At 49.3% G+C, this 20,192-nt stretch overlaps 2 protein-coding genes and 2 non-coding genes across 6 annotated transcripts in view; all 4 read right to left on the reverse strand.

Moving 5' to 3' along the window:
- The window catches only part of Baz2a (bromodomain adjacent to zinc finger domain 2A), a 40,167-nt gene extending 31,070 nt beyond the window's left edge, over nt 1-9,097 (reverse strand). Inside the window, exons 1-3 of one of the 3 annotated variants that reach the window (XM_026778016.1) lie at nt 8,769-9,088; nt 7,620-7,821; nt 4,092-4,176 (exon numbers count right to left, since the gene is read on the reverse strand). The gene's annotated coding sequence lies outside the window, so the exon portion shown is untranslated. Of the gene's footprint in view, nt 1-3,493; nt 3,680-4,091; nt 4,177-7,619; nt 7,822-8,768 lie in introns of those variants that run through there. The other 2 variants (XM_005371206.3, XM_013355166.2) reach the window with 2 other exon arrangements.
- Nucleotides 9,098-10,984: 1,887 nt separating this feature from the next.
- On the reverse strand, nt 10,985-17,742 carry Atp5f1b (ATP synthase F1 subunit beta). The gene is made up of 10 exons (XM_005371207.2): nt 17,592-17,742; nt 16,973-17,155; nt 16,571-16,745; nt 16,139-16,260; nt 15,728-15,912; nt 15,145-15,303; nt 14,934-15,056; nt 12,895-13,107; nt 12,433-12,634; nt 10,985-11,229 (listed from the first exon to the last, which is right to left on the reverse strand). The coding sequence occupies exons 1-10, from the start codon at nt 17,716-17,718 to the stop codon at nt 11,129-11,131; spliced, it is 1,590 nt and encodes a 529-aa protein (XP_005371264.1). The 5' UTR covers nt 17,719-17,742; the 3' UTR covers nt 10,985-11,128.
- LOC113455742 lies at nt 15,995-16,066 on the reverse strand. The gene has a single exon (XR_003376727.1). It is a non-coding gene; the product is annotated as a small nucleolar RNA SNORD59 (small nucleolar RNA).
- Nucleotides 16,826-16,900, reverse strand: LOC113455743. Its single transcript, XR_003376728.1, has one exon. It is a non-coding gene; the product is annotated as a small nucleolar RNA SNORD59 (small nucleolar RNA).
- Nucleotides 17,743-20,192: the final 2,450 nt, after the last annotated feature.

The following is a 20,192-nucleotide window of genomic DNA, read 5'->3' on the forward strand; positions in this document are numbered from 1 at the left end:
CACACACACACACACACACACACACCCTCCCCCAGTAAACAAAAACAAAAAGAGAGGAAAGAAGGGAATGAGAAGAAAACTACTCCCTCACCCCCTGTCAAGAAAAAAAGTGACCAGTGAATATTAAGAAATCTACTTCTCTACAGATTTCTCACCAAATGGTATATACTATCACCATTCCAGCACTTGGCAAAGGGCAGTCTTAGGTTGCATAGGGAGAGCCATCTTACAAAAAAGAGAAAAGAAAAGGAGAGTGAATTTACTTCAGATAGGAAAATGAATCTGTTTTACAAGAAGGCCACCGAGTTTTAACTATGAAGTCACTTTGGGTTGGGGTGGAAGGGTGGCTGTGGGATCTTATGGTTCAAGAGTCCTCTTACTACTAACTCTTTGTTTTTCCAGGCAGGGTTTCTCTGTGTAGCCCTGGAACTCACCAGGCTGGCCTCAAACTCAGAGATTCGCCTGCCTCTGCCTCTGCAAGTGCTAGGATTAAAGATGTACGCCATGACGACCTGGCGTTACTACTAAACTCTTATTTCCAGGCCTCTTTCCTCTTTTTACCCCAACAAGGAAAACCAATTTACTATTCAGCCAGATCCCAATTTAAGTAAGTAAGTAAGGCTGAAAACAGGAGAAGTTAAAAATCAATGTGGTGGAGCTGGTGAGGAGGCTCAGTGGTTAAAGTATTTGTTACCAAACCCCACAGCCCACATGGTAGGATAGCTGTCTTCTGATCTGCACCCACACCTGTGGCAAACACAACTACACCAAATAATACTAAAATGGTAATTAAGTATAGATGCCTGAGACCTTGAGTTAAATCCCCCAGCACACAAGACAGCTGGTATCATCTAGATGCCTGATGCCACCCAGATCAACAGCACCAGTCAGAGACAACAGACACCACACTTGTTTATCAGTACCCAGATTATCAGCACCTAGGGAAAACAATGAGGACACCACTTCACAAAAATCACATAGGCCTGCTCCTATCTTAGAGCTTTAATCTATGGATTTATATGCAGCTGGCAAGTTTCTGATTAAAAAAACATGATTTCAATGACAGGTGTGTGTAGTTTTCAGGGCAATTCAAATGATCTCAAATATCTTATGTCAATTCTGAAGATTTAAACTCTTGTTTCTAACGAAACCCAAATGGCAACAAAATGGGATTTAGCCAGACATGGGGCACACACCAAATTCCAGCATTTGGGAGAGAGAGGCAGTCACATCTCTGTAAATTCTAATTACAGATGAGACTAATGAGACACTGTCTTATGGTTGTGGTGGGGGTGGTGTGGTGAGGGTGGAAAAGAAACTCAAACAAACAAAAAACCCCCAAAATGGTTAAGCCCAACACTTGAAAGGCAGAAAAGGCAGAAGGATTATTGCAAGTTCAAAGCCATCTTAAATTTCAAATAGTCCTAAGCCAGCCTGACCCTGGCACAAAAAAATAAGTTTCTGTGGTATAATGGACACACTTTAATCCCAGCACTTTGGAGGCAGAGGCAGGCGGATCTGAGTTCAAAACCAGCCTGATCTGTAGAATGAGTTCTAGGACAGCCAGATGACACAGAGAAAGCCTGTCTTGAAAAACAAAACAAGAAACAAAATAAAAAATACATTATTTTGAGCCAGGTATGATGGCACAGGCCTTTACTCCCAGTACTTAGGAAGCAGGGGCAGGCGGACCTCTGTGAGTCTGAGGCCAGCCTGGTCTACAGCGCTAGTTCCAAGATAGAGGGACAGAGAGACAGAGAGCACTGGCGATGGCTCAGCAATTAAGAGGACACAAGTTCAGGTCCTAGCACTAACAAGACAGCTCAACCATCTTGTAACCCCAGGTCCAGGGGGTCCAAAGCTCTCTTCAGGTCTCTATGGGCACCAGGCACACTCGTGATGCACAAATACGTACACGCAGGCAAAATACCCATACACATAAAGTAGAACAATTAAAAACAAAGTTTTTTTTTAAGGGAAAAGAAAATGTGGGCACAGGAACAACTCTACACAAGAGGAAAAAAATTCCCACAAGAAATGTTTTTTAACAGACTAAAGAGTTATTAAATCATGATAGCAATTTCCCCTATTAGTTCTGTAGAAGGTAAAACTTCCAGGAACCCAAGTCAACGAAGAGATTTCCCTGCAGGACTAGGCTAGACACGTCACTAAGGAACAGGCTTACAGCTCTCATGTATAATCAGTCCCCATCCCTATATACAAATCATAAAACATACACCTTCCTCATGTCCTCCCTTCCAAGTGCCCTTCTTTTCACAAGAAAGCTCTGCAATAAAGACGCTGTCACACCTAAAAACACTACACCAATCAAGAAGACACTCTCATTCCACAAAGATCCCAAGCTGGTAAAAACTCAGTTTGATTCCCTATGACCTCTAGCTTGGAGCGGGGAAGCGGGGGGGGGGGGGGTGCCCAGAAGAGACAGACAAGTCTGCAAAGGAGTATCAAGATCAGTGGGTCAACTACAGTTGACTCCTGGCTGACAAACGGCTGTTACCGGGGAAAGAGCCGAATGAAAGGTCTCTCCGGCCACACGTTTGCAAGATTCAAGTTTACCCACAAGCCCTCAGAAAATGAAACCAAATCAGATTAAAATGGACATTTCAAAACAACAAGAGACGCAGCATTGAACGCACAGCTGCCATTTCCCGGCCACTTCCTGCGGGAGGCTGGGGGAGGGGCAGTTTGTGTACAGATGGAGGTGGTGGACGCCATCCCCACCACCACCACTCCCCCGAAGGATACAAATCCCTCACTCCAAGAAGCTCCACAAAGGATGCCTGCCTGCTATCGGCACTGACTTCTACACGTCGGGGACGCGGGGGGGGGGGGCGACGATGAGAGAGCATCGTTTCCGCGCGGAAACGGGGGATCCCCCTTCACAGAGGATTTCCTTGGAAAGGAATACCTCTTTATTCTTCCCCGCAGTTCTCCGCCCGACTCAAGCGCAGACGCCTAGTGTGAGTCCTCTCTACCACCGTCTCCAGAGCAGAGGACTCTCCCGGGGCTCAAGGGCCCCGAGCCTTGAAAGCCGGCACTCGCCCCAGCCAGTCCCTCTCCAGGGTCACAGGAGAAACCAGAGCGCTCCCGGGGAGTCACCCTGCGACCCCTGGAAACCCCTTCCGCAGCGCACTCACCACCGCCAAAACCCCCGCTCCACACGAACCTCCAGTTTAAGGCACCCAGGGAACTCCCGGATCCAACCCTGCACGCGGGCAACCCCCGCCGCCGCCCCAGGAGGTGGAGCCCCTCTCGGGCCCCGCCAGCCAGCAGCTCCGCCGCCGTCACTCCCGCCCCCCGGCCGGGGTGCCCCACAGCCTCACCAGCCCCCTGGGCAGGCAGACCCAGCGTCGGGCGGCGCCCCGGCGGGGAGGGAGGCCCGGTCCGCTCTCGAGCTCCAGCTGCCTGAGGGACGCCCCGAGGAGCGCAGCGCTCCCGGCCCTCAGGCCCCGGGGCCACACACCCTACCAACCTGAGGCGACCGCGTCCAGCCGAGCTTGGGGCTCGCTTCTCCCCGGGGGACAGGCGGTTCACATGGCCACGCTCCGGGCGCCAGGAGGGGAGGAGACGCCCGCGGGGAGAGGGGAACAGGGTACGGGGTCCGGGAGGGGGCAGGGGGTCGCGGTTCAACCGCGGGGCCTGAGCGGAGCCAACATGGCCGGCGGGGGAGGAGTGAGTCGGAGCCGGAGGGGGCGGGGAAGCTGCGGCCGACGGACCGCCCATCGAGGCCGCGGCCACAGGGTCCTAGTGTCCCGCCTTCTCCTTTTCAGACCCAGATCTGGGTCCTAGCGCCGCTGAGGCCCTCACCTCAGGTCCCCGCTTCACCCGCATCTCCAGCCTTGCTATGTCCAGGTCAGACTGAAAGGCGAGCCCCATTCCCAGGGTTAGCCTAAACGACTAGAGCACATTTCTAGGACCAAAGGCAGATGAGGCTTTTCTAACTGTAAGGGGATACCTGGAGGATCATTTCGGGGCTGTTTATTTCCTCAGCAGGGTGGCGAAAAAGTGGAAATTGATAGGGAGAGATTGACACCAGGTGAAGGGATGAAGGGAAGCAGAAGTCCACTCACCTATGTTCTGTAGGGACAACCTTGTCCTGCCTGGATCACCACTTTCCTGGTGACATCTGCAGGGCCTTGGACGTCGGAGAGATTCCTGCACATGGGGAAAGGAGACTCGGCTATGAGTCTAGCCAAATGTGGCCAGAAGTAGAAAATGAACAGCAAATCAACCAACAAATAACATGTCCCAGTGCTTACTCTTCCCATACCTCTTCTAACAACGTTGCTGAAAGTAAAATCTAGCAAGGAATTCGAGTTTGGCTTTCACCTAAATGTGTATTTCCAGGAACCACGATGGGAAATAGTGTCATATGATGTCAGTTTATTGATTTTTTTTTTCTAGACAGGGTTTCTTTGTATAGCCCTGGCCTTCCAGTACACCAGGCTGGCCTTGAACTCACAGAGATCCGCCTGCCTCTGCCTCCCCGAGTGCTGGGATTAAAGGTGTGCACCACCACCAACCACGCTTATTGATTTTTTTTTTAAAGTCACACTTATCATTTGCCAGTTGAGGAAATCAAGAGCTGCGGAACTGCACTGACTTGCTCAAGGTCATACATTAGCTATAATACAACTAGAAAAGAACCTTCATCCCCCTTCCAAGTCAAGCCTTTTCTGGCTTCGTGATTTCCATTCAGGTCAATGAAATGCCGTTCTAGAAAACAAACAATTGCCTAAACTATGCAAAGCAAAGGCTGAATACCTAGGAAAACAACGCACAGAGAAAGGATAATGAAATCCTGGGCAGTTGGGTGGTGTCAACAAATACCCTTTCCTCTTGGAGGATGCTAAGCGATTGGGAAGTTGGGTGTGGATAGAAGATGGTAGCTCCAGATCCAGCAGTCTAAACTGGATTTCCCCACTTCAGAGAGGGGGATTCTGAGTGTGGGAAACATATCCAACCATCTTTCCAAGTTCAGCTCAGAAAGCATTAAGATCTTAGAAAAGTTGCCAACAATGTGTGCCAGCAGAGGTTAGGGCTTCCTCTCCCCACCTGAGGTAGGAAATTACGGAGGGAAGGAGGAGACAGGCAGAAACAAAATCCTCTCTTTCCCGTCCAAATGGGTTCATAAAGTCGGCCATGGTGGCCCACGCCTGCAATTTCTACACACTGAAGAGGCAGAGGTGGGAGGACCGCCATGAGCTCAAGGCCAGCTTGGTCTACATATCGAGTTCCAGGCTAGCCAGGACAACACGGTGAAACTTTGTCTGGAAAAACCAAAAGGAGATTTATAGGTCACCTGGGGGATAAACTTCACGCCTCCGAGAGGCCACTAACCTCAAGCCCTGCTATAGGCTATGCTCAAAGCCGGGAAATATGTCCTTCTGGAGAAAGGAGAAGTGAACTTTCGCTAAGGAATGCTAGCCCCAAAATTAAAAACAAAATAAAAATAAAAAAGGTTACGTTGGAACTGGCACCTGTGGGCAGGAGGGGGAGGAGGCAGGTGCACAGGAAAAAGCTGGTATTCTTTTTTCCTCCTCTTCCTTTTTCCAGCGGGGACTCTTCCTACCTCACCACCGGGCTAACCAGTCCGAGAAGCGGCCGGCGGGGGAGGAGCCTGCGCCAGTCAGACGTCCGTGACCACGCCCCTTTGCTTCACCACCACACACCCACACACACCCACTGCTGGCTCCGGAAGAGCCGGTTACTCCTGTGCCCCACTGTCCCCACCCCTTCCGAGCCCCAGGCCTTGTCTCCTGGGCAACCTCTAGGCCCTAACCCAGCCCTGAGCCGGGAAAGAAAGGTGTGTGCCATAAGACCACCTGCGATCAGAAGAGAAAAGCAGGGGACAGAAGGGCTGACAGCGATCACCTTCAACCCAGAATAAAATCCTCCTTTATTCCATCTAATCTGGGATCTCCCCTGCTCTCTGAAGGATATGGGTGGGCTGGGAATATGTCCCAAAGCTAAGTGTTTACTTCGTGCCTGACGCCAGGACCTGCAGCCCCTGTGACCCCCCTCCCCACGCCAAATTTGGACAACAGAGGGCAGGCTGACCCCATATGTCCCCAAACATTTCTCAATCCCATAAAATGGGGCTGGTTGTCCACGAAGCCTCGCCTTGGATACTAACAAAAGGAGTCAACCGTCATTTCATCAGCAACTTGTGAGAAGAGTGGGGGACAGATAGGCTGAACCTCCTCGGAGGATGAGAACTGAAAGGGGGAGGGTGAACACCTGCTCCTCCTCTGCCACACTCTCCTTGTTCCTGCTGAACCTCTCTAACTCTGGGTCAGCTGCCACCGCCACCGTGCCAGCCACGCTGGAGGCAGATGGTTGGGGCTAGGAGAGCCTTGATGGTGTAACAGCCTAGTTCTCTTCCCCTTCCCCTTCCAGACACTCCTAGCGTCGAATCCAAGCACCACAGGCTCACCACACACACACACACACACACACACACACACACACACACACACACACACACACCCCTCCCAGCACCCTGGGTCGTGACTCAGAATAGTAGAAGGAATCCTGACGCCCGGGCCTATCACTCTAGAGGCAGAGGCTCCAGAGAAGGAGCTAGGGGCTCAGCTGGACTTGGAGGAAGGGGTATTCCCTATTGAAGCTGGGGTAATTATAAAGACCGCCCACACGCTGACCGAAGCGACGGCTCTCCCATTGGTCCCCTTCGCCACTCAGGTTCGGGCAAGACAATCGCAAAGTTATTTTGGGAAGGCTAGTCTCTCATAATCCACCAGAAGGAACATAAAGGAATATAAGCCCTCCCCTTCTCCAAGGGGGCCTGCGCCCCTCAGTTTTAGCCTTATTTCCAAATTTCCCAACGGACAGCTCCACGGTGGAAATGGAAGACGGCGACAGCTTTTTTTTTTTTTTCCTGGAGAAATGTGAAATAGAGAAGATCGGGTTTCCTCTGCCTTACACGGCACCCCAAATCCCTTAGAGACTCAGCCCCAGTCTATTCTGCCGCAACAGCCGCTAAGGCCGAGTATCACAAGGTTCCCGCAGCGCGGCTGCCCCCAGCGCCCGACTAGGGGAGGGGCCAACCCCAAGCCGGGCGGAGGGCCCTTCCCACCTGCATCACGGGGCGGTGCTCGGGTCCGACCCCAAACTCCCCGGCAAAAGCTTTAGGTGGGACTTAAATGAACTTGAAGGGTGAGCGAAGTGAGGCGGACCGAGACCGTAGTGTGCGTTGTCTCTCCCGCCCCCTTACGACGAGGAGTTGTTGGGGTGGCGGTTATTCCCCCTCCCATTGGGGTTAGGATGGCGTGGGAAAGCGCTAGTTCCAGAGAAGGGGAGGCGAAACCTAGACCGCGGGAGATCTTCCTGGCGAGGAAGGCGCGGGGGAGGGGGAGCTCCTGGGCCGGAACAGGGGTTCCCGGGAGAGGATGGCGGAGAGGCGTGAGAAGCATCCCGGTCACAGAGGACAGGGGAGGAATGGGCGAGGAGACGGTGCGGGGAAGAAGAGGAAGGGCAGCCGGCGCAGGGAAGGTCAGACCCTGGATCCCACGGGAGGAGGCGGCTGCGGGGACGCCCTGTCCGGGACTCCGGGCCTGGAGGTGGATGCCGGGCCTCACCTGAAGCAGGGCCGGGCCGGACGGCGGCGGCGGCGCAGGTGGCGGAGCCGGGCGGCGGCGCCTCCTCCCCCAGCCCGAGACCGGCGGCGGTGGAGGGGGGAGGTGGCGCTTAAAGGGGCAGGAGCTACCCGGGTGAGGACGAGCGCTCAGGGACGGCTGTCGCGAAGGATCCGCTGGGGGAGGGGAAAGCGGGTGGCGTCTCCTAGGGGCCAGAACCAGAAAGGATCCCAGATGCAGGAGAAGACAAACTTTGACGACGTAGTTGGTGATGGCGGTGGGTCAGAACTGGAGTACTTGAAGATCTCTCTTTCTGCGGGCACTCTCGGGGCGCCAGCAAAGACTTATTCACAAAGGACGCTGGGAAGACGGTGGGAGCCACAAAGATTCAAGGAGGCCTAGGGGAGCAGCAGAGGGAACTCAAGGCCGAGCGTGTCAGGGTCACGCACAGCGCCCTGCTAGGCAAACATGCTTCTTCCGGGCCCGAACCGTACTACAGCTGTGGAGACTCTGGAATCAGGAAGCCACAAAGGCAGAAACCCTCCCTGTCCTGTCTGTCAACCCTCTGGGTATTGTAGAGGCCGTCCACAACGGCGGAGTGAGGCTGTGCAGGACTGTGAGAATCGGCTTTATTCATAGCTCAGTTTGGCCCCAGCCACCACCAACACCCTTGCAGCAACCTCTGGGGCAACAGGAAGCAGCTGCTCAGTGCAGCCCCGACCTGGTGGTGGGTTAGAATGGGGGAGGAGGAAAGACTGGAGTTTAAAGGCTTGAGAGAAACAAGGGGTAGGAGAAGCTTCTCTAACAGGACCAAGACTGGACTTAGTAGTGAATACGGTAAAATACTACCTGAATCTCAGCAGCTTAATGGGGGGTGGGGGAATAGGGAGACAGAGGACAGTGGGGGCGCTTCATGGGGAAGGAAGGAAGCCCTAACAAGATACAGCCCCTGGCTCTTCCTTAGAGCGGAGTTTGCCAATGCTAGGGTCTCATGTCCAGAAGCTCATTAGCCCTGTGTCCCCCCCCCACAGTCCATTTCCTCTCCTTCACCCCCCCAAAAGAGCAAAGGTTAGGCCCCACCCCTGCTGAGTCAGCCGGGGAGGGAGCTAGGCATCCCTTCAGGCCTTTCCCAGGGGCGGCTATCATACTTACCCATGTCAGGCTGGCAGGACTCCAGATTAGGACCCAGCTTCTCACTATCCTTGGGTTTCGCTTCAGTCGAAGGCTGGCGTTAGGTTCTCCCCAACTGTGAGCTGGGAACTCGAAAAAAAAAAAAAGCCAATGTATGCTTCCTGCGAACCACACAGTCTGAACTGCTGTAGGGTGATGTCCCTGTATGACAGACTGGGGTGGGAGGGAGGAGAGAAGGGCGGGGCTTTCACTGGGTGGAGAGAGGGAGGAGGCGAGGACAGGGCCGACCAGGAGAAATATGGAGGTTAGAACTCTGTTAACACTCCAGGACCGTGGTCTTGGAGGATAGCAATAGGAGAAGGGAACAGTTGCAGCTAAGGAGAGGTAAAGGTTCAGAAGGTTCTCTATAAATACTGGAAGACGTGAACACCGAGATGCAAATGACCTTCAGAAGATCCGTTTCCAAGTCTGTATTTCGGTGACAAAGCAGAAAAGGTGACCTGTACTCTTAGGTCTCCGCCAGCTTCTTATCCACTGTATTCAGGCTAGAGGAGGTGTCCCCACCCCCGTAACAGCGTTTCCCCAATCTAAGCTTCTCCGAGAGCAAACTACCAAGCACAAACAACTCAGGGGCGCCACCTTCTGTCCAGATCTTGACAGGGGCGGGCGTCAAGGACGTCATAGACAGATAGGAGGAAGTTCGAGGCTTCTACTCCACCCCAGAAGCCTCTCCCAGAGCCCTTCCTCAACCCTTTAGGCCACGGGGGGTGAGGAGGGAGGCGCTGAGAACTGGAGTACTGGAGTTCAGCAGTCACTGCCCAACTTCCATCCTGTGTGGACAACCTTGCAAGGTGGAGCTAATAGATGCAGGCTTTCTCAGGACAAAAGCTCCAGCCCATTTGTGAACAGTCATTAGATGACAGAAATACTCCTAGCAAATAGCCTTTAATAGATTTCAAAATGGTGCGATTACAGTTCTTGTAGTCTACGTGCTGCCACAAGAGGACACTAGCTGGGCAGACATGCTGTAGGGCACAAAATATATCCTAGTATATTGCACTAAGGTGCACAAAAACCGCAATGGTAACACTAACAATTGGTCTTTCCTTGTAACATTAAATCTTCCTAAATTCTCATAAGAGATCTTAGCCAGCAGAACCTCAAGCACAAAACATGCAAGTCTAGGCTTGTTGAAATATATTGATGCTGTATTTTAGGTACTTTCTCAAGAACGAAGGCCTGAAGAAGGCCCAGAAGACCCTCAACTGTTAATGTTTCCTAAAATATTTACTCCCTGTCTTGAAACAAACCATCATCCTGCAGGCTGGAGAGATGGGTTTAGTGGCTGCTCTGGAGAACCGCTGTTCAACTCCTAGCACCCGTGTGGGACTCAAATTGTTTATAGCTTTAGTTCCAGAGGAACTGATGCTCTTCCAAATTCCTGGACATTAGAAATCACCTTGCTCTGGGAGGTGGTGATGCACTCCTTTAATCCTTGGGAGAGACAGAGACAGGTAGATCTCAGGGAGTTCAAGGCCAGCCTTGTTCCAGGAAGGCTCCAAAGCTAGAGATCCTGTCTCAAAAAAAAAAAAAAAAAAAAAAAAAAAAAAAGCCAACCAAAAAACAAAAAAACAACCAAAAACCTTGCTTGCACCAGGCTAGTGTATGCATTTAATCCCATTTGGGAAGCAGAAGCAGGTTCTGAGTGGGAGCTTTTATAAAGGGAGATCCAGGATAACCAGGGGTAGGTACACAGTGAGACCCTTTAACCAAAAACTACTATTCTGCTAAAGAGTGGGGCACGGATATTGTGGAGCATACATGTAATCTTTGTAGTTGGAAGGCTGAGACAGGATCACTGAGGCCAAATCAAGACTACACAGTTGAGATTCAAAAAAAAAAAAAAAGTCCCAGCAGAGGCAAACTCATCTCAGAGTTCAAGGCCAGCATGGCCAAAGACACTTAGAAATCCGGTCTTGTAAAACTAAAACAACAAAGAAAAGTCATATGAAATACTTGGAAGCAAGATTTGTCTGAACAAATACTATAAGAACCAAGGCTAGGATATTAGGCCTCCCTAACCACAGGAAACTTAACAAGACCCGAAGAATTTCATTAATGAGTGGATTTTCATTTTTGATAATTGTTACAAACATAACCTGATTATGCTAAATTCGGCCTCTCATGGTCAACTGCACTGTAAGCTGTTTCAGAAGCAAGACAGACAGACAGACAAATGAGGGGTGTACACTTTATTGAAAACTTTAAATACTCTTCAGATGGGACATCGCATCTTCAACCAGGCTCTTGTGTGGCCTACACAGAAACTGAGCTTTCAGCACGGAGAATACAGTACAGAGTGAGTTTGCAGAAAGGACCCCTCAAGATGCATGCTCTTCTGCCAGCTTATCAGCCTTGGCCACAGCCTCCTCAATGGGTCCCACCATATAGAAAGCTTGTTCCGGGAGATGGTCATAGTCACCTACACAGGGGAAATACAATTAGTAACAAGGGGAGTTACATCAGTGCTCCACAGTATATACAACCTCAGCAAAGGAGGCCTTGGGCCAGATGGACGAATTCTTCATCCAAGGAAACTTTGTTAAACTTCAAAGTAAAATTTACTTTTTGTTTTGTAGGACAAGTTTTCATTACTTAACCCTGGCTGGCCTGGAACCCACAGAAGTCAAGCCAGGCGGTGGTAGCACATGCCTTTAATTCCAGCACTCGGGAGGCTCAGGAAGGCAGGCAGGCAGGCAAATCTCTTGAGTTCCAGGCCAGTCTGGTCTACAAGAGCAAGTTCCACGAAAGAACTGTTATACTGAGAAATACTGTCTCAAGGGGAAAAAAATCTACTTGGGAATGCTGGGACTAAAGGTGTGCACTGCTACACCTGCCCCCTTCCAAGAAGAATTTAAAACAAGACATAGGACACAGAGACATAATTAAGGCTGGGCAGTGGGGGCGCATGACTTTAATCCCAGCACTTGGGAGACAGAGGCAGGCGGATCTCTGTGAGTTTGAGGCCATCCTGGTCTACAGCGTGAGGACTGTTTCACAGAAATCCTGTCCAGAAAAAAACAAAAAACTAACAAAAAATAACCCACATAATTAAGTGTTGTGTCACACACCTTTTAATCCTAGCACCTGGAAGAGGCAGAAGATTTATGGGTTCATTACCAGCCAAGTCTATAGAGCCAGTTCCAGTACAGCCAGGGTTACAGAGAAGCCCTGACCTGTAAACCTCTGGTCTCCACTGGCTGTTCAGGGGAGCTAACCCCTGTTGGTTCCTGTATGCACAAACATACATACACTAAGGCATATAAGCACCGAAAAACATAAATAACTTGGAGCACCTGAGTTCAAAGTCTGGCTCAATGTCATGGGACAGTTTAATATTTTCTGTGTTAGTTAGGCGGTGGTGGTGCCTGCCTTTAATCCCAGTACTCGGGAAGCAGAGGAAGGCAGATCTGAGTTTGAGGCCAACCTGGTCTACAGAGTGAGTTCCAGGACAGGTCCCAAAGGTACAAATGCTATTTCAAAAAGACAAAAAAAAATTCTGTGCTGTCACCAAAGCAGGGTGATGCTCCTTTAATGAAAGGGCTACAATACACCACAAAGAATATTCACTCTGGGCTTCAATTTCTCTAACATTTGTATGGCTCGCTTGGTAGAAAAATCTCACCTGCCAAAATCTGCTGGAATCCTTTAATGGTCTCCTTCAAGGGCACCAGCTTTCCCATATGTCCTGTGAAGACCTCAGCAACCTGGAATGGCTGAGACAAGAAGCGCTGTATTTTTCTTGCCCGGGATACAGTCAACTTATCTTCCTCAGAAAGTTCATCCATACCCAAGATGGCAATGATGTCCTGGAGAGATTTGTAGTCCTAAAAGAAAACAAGATGAAAAGGACAGAGTCAATTCCTTTAATTTACAACTATTAGAAAAGTTCCGGTGAGCCAAGATTTGTGTCTGGTTCTTCCCAGTCCTGATTAAGTACAAGAGAAAAACTGGACTCTAAAGGCGAAGTACCCTGGAAACCAGGGACCTCAGCAGCAGTAAAAATCCATTCTCAACATTTCTTGTTCCAAAACAAATCCCACAAATGACTGGAGAAAATCCAGTCCTCCTGACGTGAGGTACTCACCTGCAGGATCTTCTGCACCCCTCGCGCAACATCATAATGCTCACTGCCAACAATATTTGGATCCATAATTCGAGAGGTGGAGTCCAGAGGATCCACAGCTGGATAGATGCCCAGCTCAGCAATAGCACGAGACAGCACAGTAGTGGCATCCAAATGGGCAAAGGTAGTTGCAGGGGCAGGATCAGTCAAGTCATCAGCAGGCACATAGATAGCCTAAGTCAAAAATTCAAGGAGATCAGCACAACCAAACTCCTACTTAGGCCATCTACTTTCCAACCTGTCTCAAAAATCAACACCCTTGTCTTTGCATCCTTGGTGCTGGATCACAGCTATGCACTCCCTTGTTTGGGTCCATGTATTATGCTATACTTTAACTCCACAGCAATGGTACTAACTTTTGGGGAAGTTTTGCTCTTAAAAAACAAGGTGGGCTACTGGTGTGGCATGCCTTTAATCCCAGTACCCGAGAAGCAGAGGCAGGCAGATCTCTTGAGTTGAGACCAGCCTGGTCTACAGAGTGAGATCAAGGACAACCAAGGCTAGAGACCGTCTCGAACCCCCCCCCCCAAAAAAACCTTACACTATTACAACAGTTAAGTGAACATGAACATAAAAGTGCATAACAAGGGGCTGGAAAGATGGCTCAGATGTTGCTCTTCCAGGGGACTTGGGCTCAATTCCCAGCACCCACATGGCAGCTCACAACTGGTTGTAAGTTACCGGGGATCTGACACCCTCACACAGACACAAATGTATACCAATCCACATAAAAACCAAAAGAGTGGCCAAGAGTTAAGTGAACATGAATGTAAGAGGTAAGATATCCTCAGCATTCAAAGCCTTGAGGTCAAGCCCCACAACACACAAACAAGGAAACAATGAAGGCCAGATATGGTGATGGCTCCCTTTGCAATCCCAACACTTAGAAAGCGGAGGCAGAACTGCTGAGTCGGGAAACTAAGCTGCATAGATAGTAAAGCACCAGGCCAGCTAGAACTACACAGCAGATCTAATCTCAAAAACAAAAGTTGTATTTTATTATTATTGTGTGCCCGCATGAGTTAATATGCACTGTCTACATGGATGAGCCTGCAGAAGGTAGAAGAGGCTGTCAGATCCCCTAGAACTGGAGTTACAGGTGGTTGTGAGCCACCAATAGACATTGGGAAAAGAATCCAGATCTTTTGCAAGAGCAGAAAGCATTTTTTACCTGCTGAGCCATTGCTTCAGCCCCAGATCCCTCAAGTAGATGAATGTTTCATTTTCTAAGTTTTGTGAGATAACCTTAAGTGTCACGTAGCCAAGTTAGCTGGAAACTCACTATGTAGCTGAAACAGCCTTGAGTTTCCAACCTCCCTGCCTCTCCCCATATGCTATGACCAGGGCTTATACTACTAGCCCCAGATAGTGAGCGCTTGTTTGAATTAACCCTTTGCAGCCATGCAAACACAAAATTTTACACATCATTCTGACTGGTTAACTCTCCCTATTCAAAAGCCCCTTTGGAGTATGCATCCACTTAATCCCAATATTTGGGAGGCATAGGCAGATGGATCTTGGAGTCAAGACCAGCCTGGTCTACATATCAAGTTACAAGGCTATATAATAATGATGAAACCCTGTCTAAAACAGCCCCTCTCAAAGTAAGTAAATAAATAAACCCCCCTTTCCTGGAACTCTCTACACAGACCAGGTTGATTTTGAACTCAGAGCTCAACCTGTTTCTGCCTTCTGAGTGCTGGAATTAAAGGTGTGTGCCACTCCACCCAGACACAAAGTTTTTTTTTAGTGTGTACTTATATATGTATGACCGAGTCTCTATATGTTCATCATGTGTGCAGGCTGCCTACAACAGAGGCCAGAAGAGAGCAGCAGATCCACTGGGGCCAGAGTTACCCATGGCTCCTTGCCATCTGACTGCCTACAGGGAACTAAACTAAAGCCAAGCCTTGGAGAGCTAGAAGTGTTCTTAATGAACTGTCTCTCCAGGCCTATCTTCCTGGATTCCTTTCCACCAACTAAAACTTTTGTCTCCTTACCTGCACAGAGGTGATAGACCCCTTCTTGGTGGTGGTGATTCTTTCTTGCATTGTACCCATGTCAGTGGCTAGGGTGGGCTGGTAGCCTACAGCAGAAGGGATTCTGCCCAATAAGGCAGACACCTAAAAGACACAAGTGAAAAACAAGATTTATGTGTCTACATCTCTATCCTAATATGCCCAACTGGTCCTCTCTAGGCTTCCCTTATACCTCTGAGCCAGCCTGGGTGAAGCGGAAGATGTTGTCAATAAACAGCAAGACATCTTGACCTTCTTGGTCTCTGAAGTATTCAGCAACGGTAAGACCAGTCAGAGCTACCCGGGCACGAGCACCAGGTGGTTCATTCATCTGACCATACACCAACGCCACCTGTACACAACTCAGAAAAGTTAGCAGGTTCCGAGCAGAGAAAGAAACCACCCTGGGGTCTCCCACTCAGATTACACTGTTTCTCTTTGCAAATTTGTTCTCCCCATTAGACATGAGATTCCAAACACTACACATCATTTCCGAACTGGAAACAAAATATATACAACAGGGTTGTCTGAGACATGTGAATTGAATTCCATACAAGCCCTGCAAATTAGCTTTCCAACAACCAGATTATCTATCAAAGTAAAGTCTAATTCCTCACACCTGAGAAAAATGTACATTGGTATATTGGAAAACCATGGTGGAAAAAAGGATTTTGTCTGCAGGTCATAGGACATCTAACATCAAATATAAAACATGGTTTCAGCAGGCAATAGTTTTCTGAGTAGGTACTGTGGACAGCAATGAGTTCAGCACTCACCTTGGAGGTGGCATCTTTTAGGTTGATAACACCAGATTCAATCATTTCATGGTATAAATCGTTGCCCTCACGGGTTCTCTCACCAACACCAGCAAACACAGAGTAGCCACCATGGGCTTTAGCGACATTGTTGATTAACTCCATGATCAGTACTGTCTTTCCAACGCCAGCCCCACCAAAGAGTCCTGGGTCAAGAAGAAGTATTTCAGATTTCTGCATTCCCAAACTGAGCAACCTTTAAAAAACGTCCACTTCTGTCATCTTTTCCCTTCTCAGGAATGGCATCTGGCTTCAGCAAACTCAGAAGAACGAAAGTCAGAAGCTAATCATCAGTGAAGGATAGCAACACACACTCAGAAGTTGGCATTTTCCTTACTATGTTTGGAAAACATGTATCAACCACCAACGTACCGATCTTGCCCCCCTTGGCATACGGGGCCAGCAGATCCACAACCTTTATTCCAGTCACCAGGATTTCCTGTTCAACACTCATCTCTATGAACTCAGGCGCTTCAGCATGAATGGGAGCAAATCTGTAAGGTTTAAATAGAGGTTCAGTAACTTCAATGTGCTGAGAATACACTCAAATCCCTGCCAACAGTCTAATCCTGCCCAGGTAAACTGTCACGTGACATCTAACTTTCTGCAATAAAGACTTTGTCTCAGGAATAAATAACCCCCTTTCCTGAACATTAATGTAAGTAAAGCTTTAAATAATCAATGGAGGCTTCTAAGTACCAAGTTTTCAACAATCCAAACTCTGATTTATTACAAGTCATTACCCTAACATGTAAACCTGCAAGAAAAAGTTCCTGGTTCACAAATGCAACGAGAGGAACTTACTGTTTGGTTTTGATTGGACCTCGCTCATCAATAGGTTCTCCAATGACGTTCATGATTCGGCCCAAGGTCTCAGGACCAACAGGAATTTTGATTGGTGCGCCTGAATCCAGTACTTTCTGGCCTCTAACCAAGCCTTCAGTACCATCCATAGCAATGGTTCTGACCGTGCTCTCCCCTGTCGGACAAACGCACTAGAGGTTACATGCCCCAAAACCCACAATACGAAAAGAAGTGTGCCTAAAAACACACGAAACTCCCCCTCAGCAATCGAATGCGGCTTCAGCAAACTCAGAAGAACGAAAGTCATTTTGATAAAATCATCACGGAAGGGAGAACGCGTGGATTTTCTGATACTTAAGAAGCTCTTACCACTCCTTAAAAAAAAAAAAAAATCCTACTTACCCAAGTGCTGGGCCACCTCTAACACCAGTCTGGTTTCCCTGCCCTGCACCTCCAGGGCATTTAGGATGGGTGGTAATCCCTCATCGAACTGGACGTCCACCACGGCGCCGATGACCGCCACGATTCGCCCGGTGGCAGCGCCAGCCTTCGGCGACGGAGACGTCTGCGCCGCATAGTCTCTGGCTAACAGACAAGAAGACGTTGGACAGCGGTGGGGGTGGGGTGGGGGGTCAGGACAGCTAAAGGTCAACGGATTAATCCCCAAGGAAAGGCTCATTCCGCCCAGACTCGGTCTCCAGCTAGCTCAGAAGGCGTGCAGGGAAGGCCACCCTGCAATCGAGGGCCCGCCCGCGCTGCTTGCCCAACCTCGTGCACAAAACCGCCATTATTCTTCTGTCTGGTATCCCCTCCGCACAAGGTCAATGCAGCTGCCCGCCTTTTCCATCGCAAAATGGGGCACTGCTGCTTCCACTAACGTTCCCACAAGCCACTGTCCTTGTCCCCCCGCCGCTGGACAGTAGTCCGCTGCCCCAGGAATCCCTAAGGAACACGGATTCGATGGGCCCAGGCTCAAGGTCACGAGAAGAAACGGACCCCGCTACTCAAGGAAGGCGCTTACCCGGATGGACCGCGGCGGGCGCGGCTCGCAGGAGAAGCTGCGCCTGGGGTAGCGACGCCGAAGGGCCGAGTCCCCGCAAGGCCCCGGAGGCCGAGGCCGAGGCCACACGCCCCACAAGACTCAACATGGCGGAGTCCGGGTGGAGACTGAGCGCCGCAGCGGTCCCCGCCGCTGGTCCTGCAGTTGGGGCGAGGCCGCTTCTGCGGTCGGCGCAGCTATTGGGTGAGTTTGCTGCTCATCTTTTTCAGGGCTGCTCCTATAGGGAAAAAAGGCTCGATGATCCTCATTCATTGGTCTAAACTGGTGCCAATCTTAAACGCCTTTTTTAATTGGCGGAGCAGCGCTCTGAGTTTCGAAACCTAATTGGGCCATAGGAATGTCAATTGGAAACAGTACTTGGTGGAACTACGTTTAGGTGAAGGGGCGGGGTTCCGGTTGAACGTGTGGACTAGGCTGTCTTTGATTGTCCTTGGGCCTTGAGTTAGGTGACAGCCTCGGAGGTTAACCCAAATGGTTGCACCCTCAAAGTCAGGAGCCTTCTGTGGCATGAAACCGTGGGTTTCCCCCCACAGTAGTGAGGGTGGAAGTTTCCAAGCGGCTCAGCAAGTCAGAAACCTGGAGGTTCTTCATTTAAAGCCGTGCAAGCAATAAAAGAAGCCTAAGCAAACCATCCTTCGACAGGCGCACGCACTTCATCGAGGAGACAAGGTTATTTATAACACTCGAGGGGTAAATTTAGGTCACCTAGTCAAAGAAGAAATTGCCCTAACCAGACGTTGTGGCAGAACCCTATAATTCCAGAATTTGACAGGTATAGGCAGGAGGATCAAGAGTTCTACCCTAAGGTGGTCAACTTGAGACCTTGTCTCAAACACAAAACGAAAGACCAGAAGTAATAGACTTTGGCTGCAATATGTATTAGAAATCCCTGAGATAAAGTAGAAAGGAAGAATATGCCAAGGTCATGTTTGCCTGAAATCATGGGTTTTGTTTTTTGTCTTTTTGTTGTTGTTTAGTTGGAGCTAAGGTGAAAAGCTTATATAGAGAAAAGATGAGTTCAGAGTGAGAAGCCCGAACCAGGTCTCAAAAGGACTTTTGAATGAAAGTGGACGCTAGCCATAAGTGTGTGTTCCTGCAGAATAAGTCAGGGTCAATGACAGCCATTCCTGAAATAGCATTTTTATTCAGCATCAATGGGGATGAGGTAGGGGTGTCTAACAGGGAAGACCTTTGATCTTCCTGAGAACACATAGCTGTAGACTTCCATTACTTCTCATTTTTCTGCATGATGACAAGTAGTTTCCTACAGTTTGACAGTGGGGAGCTAGCAAAGGCTGCATTGTATGTAGCTGGGCGGGGGATGCTAAGCTCCATGCGCTGTGTCTAAGCACAGGACATACTTTATTAGTGTTTGTGGTACTGGGACTTCACACATATTAGGCAAGCACTCTACAAGTGAGCTGTTTCTCTCCACCAACTCACTTACGCTCAAGATCCTCCTGCCTCTGTCCTCCATCACAGGTGCTGTAATAGCAGGCATAGCACCTACAGACCACGTGCTGAGTTTGCGCTGTTGCTTTGCTCCACAGCAATCCCTTTCATTTGCTTTTTAATGTGGTTGGGTATTTTGAGTGTTTGGGAGGCCAAAAGATACTATCAGATCTCCTGGAACTGGAGTTACCAATGGTTGTGAGCCATCTGACATGGGTATTGGGACTAGAACCCTGGAAGAACTAAAGGCCACCACCTCTCCCACTTCGAGTCTCTGTAGTGGTTGAATGAGAATGCCCCCGTAGGCTCATATATTTGAATGCTTAATCACCAGGGAGTGGAAGTGCTTGAGGATTAGGAGATACGGCCTTATTGGAGAAGGTGTGTCACGGGCTGTGGGCTCTGAGGTTTCAGAAGTCCACACTAGGTCCAGTCTCCCCACCATCCTCACTTAAGAAAAGTAGGAGCCAGACTGGGGTAAAACATTGATCTTGTCACTTACTAGACATCACCAGGTAAGTAATTTATCTCTATATCATTTATTTAGGTACAAAAGGTTCAGTAATGGGATAATTTCACCAGCTGCTCATAGCATTAAACAGAGTAATATATGAAAAACAATTCAAAACAAAATCTGGCCAGGCAGTGGTGATGTGTACACCTTTAATCCCAGCACTCAGGATGCAGAGGGAGGTGGATCTGTTTGTGGCCAGCCTGATCTACAGAAAGAATTCCAGGACAGCCTGAGCTAGACAGAGAAAGCCTGTTGGGGGGGGGGGGAGGAAACCAAGAAAAATGTCTGTTGTATGACCCATACATGTTAGCTACTATTTGTACTTTCTAAAAAATGTGTATGGGTGTTTTGCTTGCATGTTTGTCCTCTCCAAGGTCAGAAGAGGGTGTCAGATGCCCTGGGACTGGAGTTATTATAATTCTGGGAATTGAACCCCAATCCTCTGAAAGAGCACCCAAGTTCTCTTACCCGCTAAGCCATCTCAAATTAACTTTTTCTTAAAAAAATATTTATTTATTATGTATACAATAGTCCATCTGTGTGTATGCCTGCAGTCCAGAAGAGGGCACCAGACCCCATTACAGATGGTTGTGAGC

This window comes from Microtus ochrogaster, unplaced genomic scaffold (assembly GCF_000317375.1).
Source record: "Microtus ochrogaster isolate Prairie Vole_2 unplaced genomic scaffold, MicOch1.0 UNK99, whole genome shotgun sequence".
NCBI lineage: Eukaryota > Metazoa > Chordata > Mammalia > Rodentia > Cricetidae > Microtus > Microtus ochrogaster.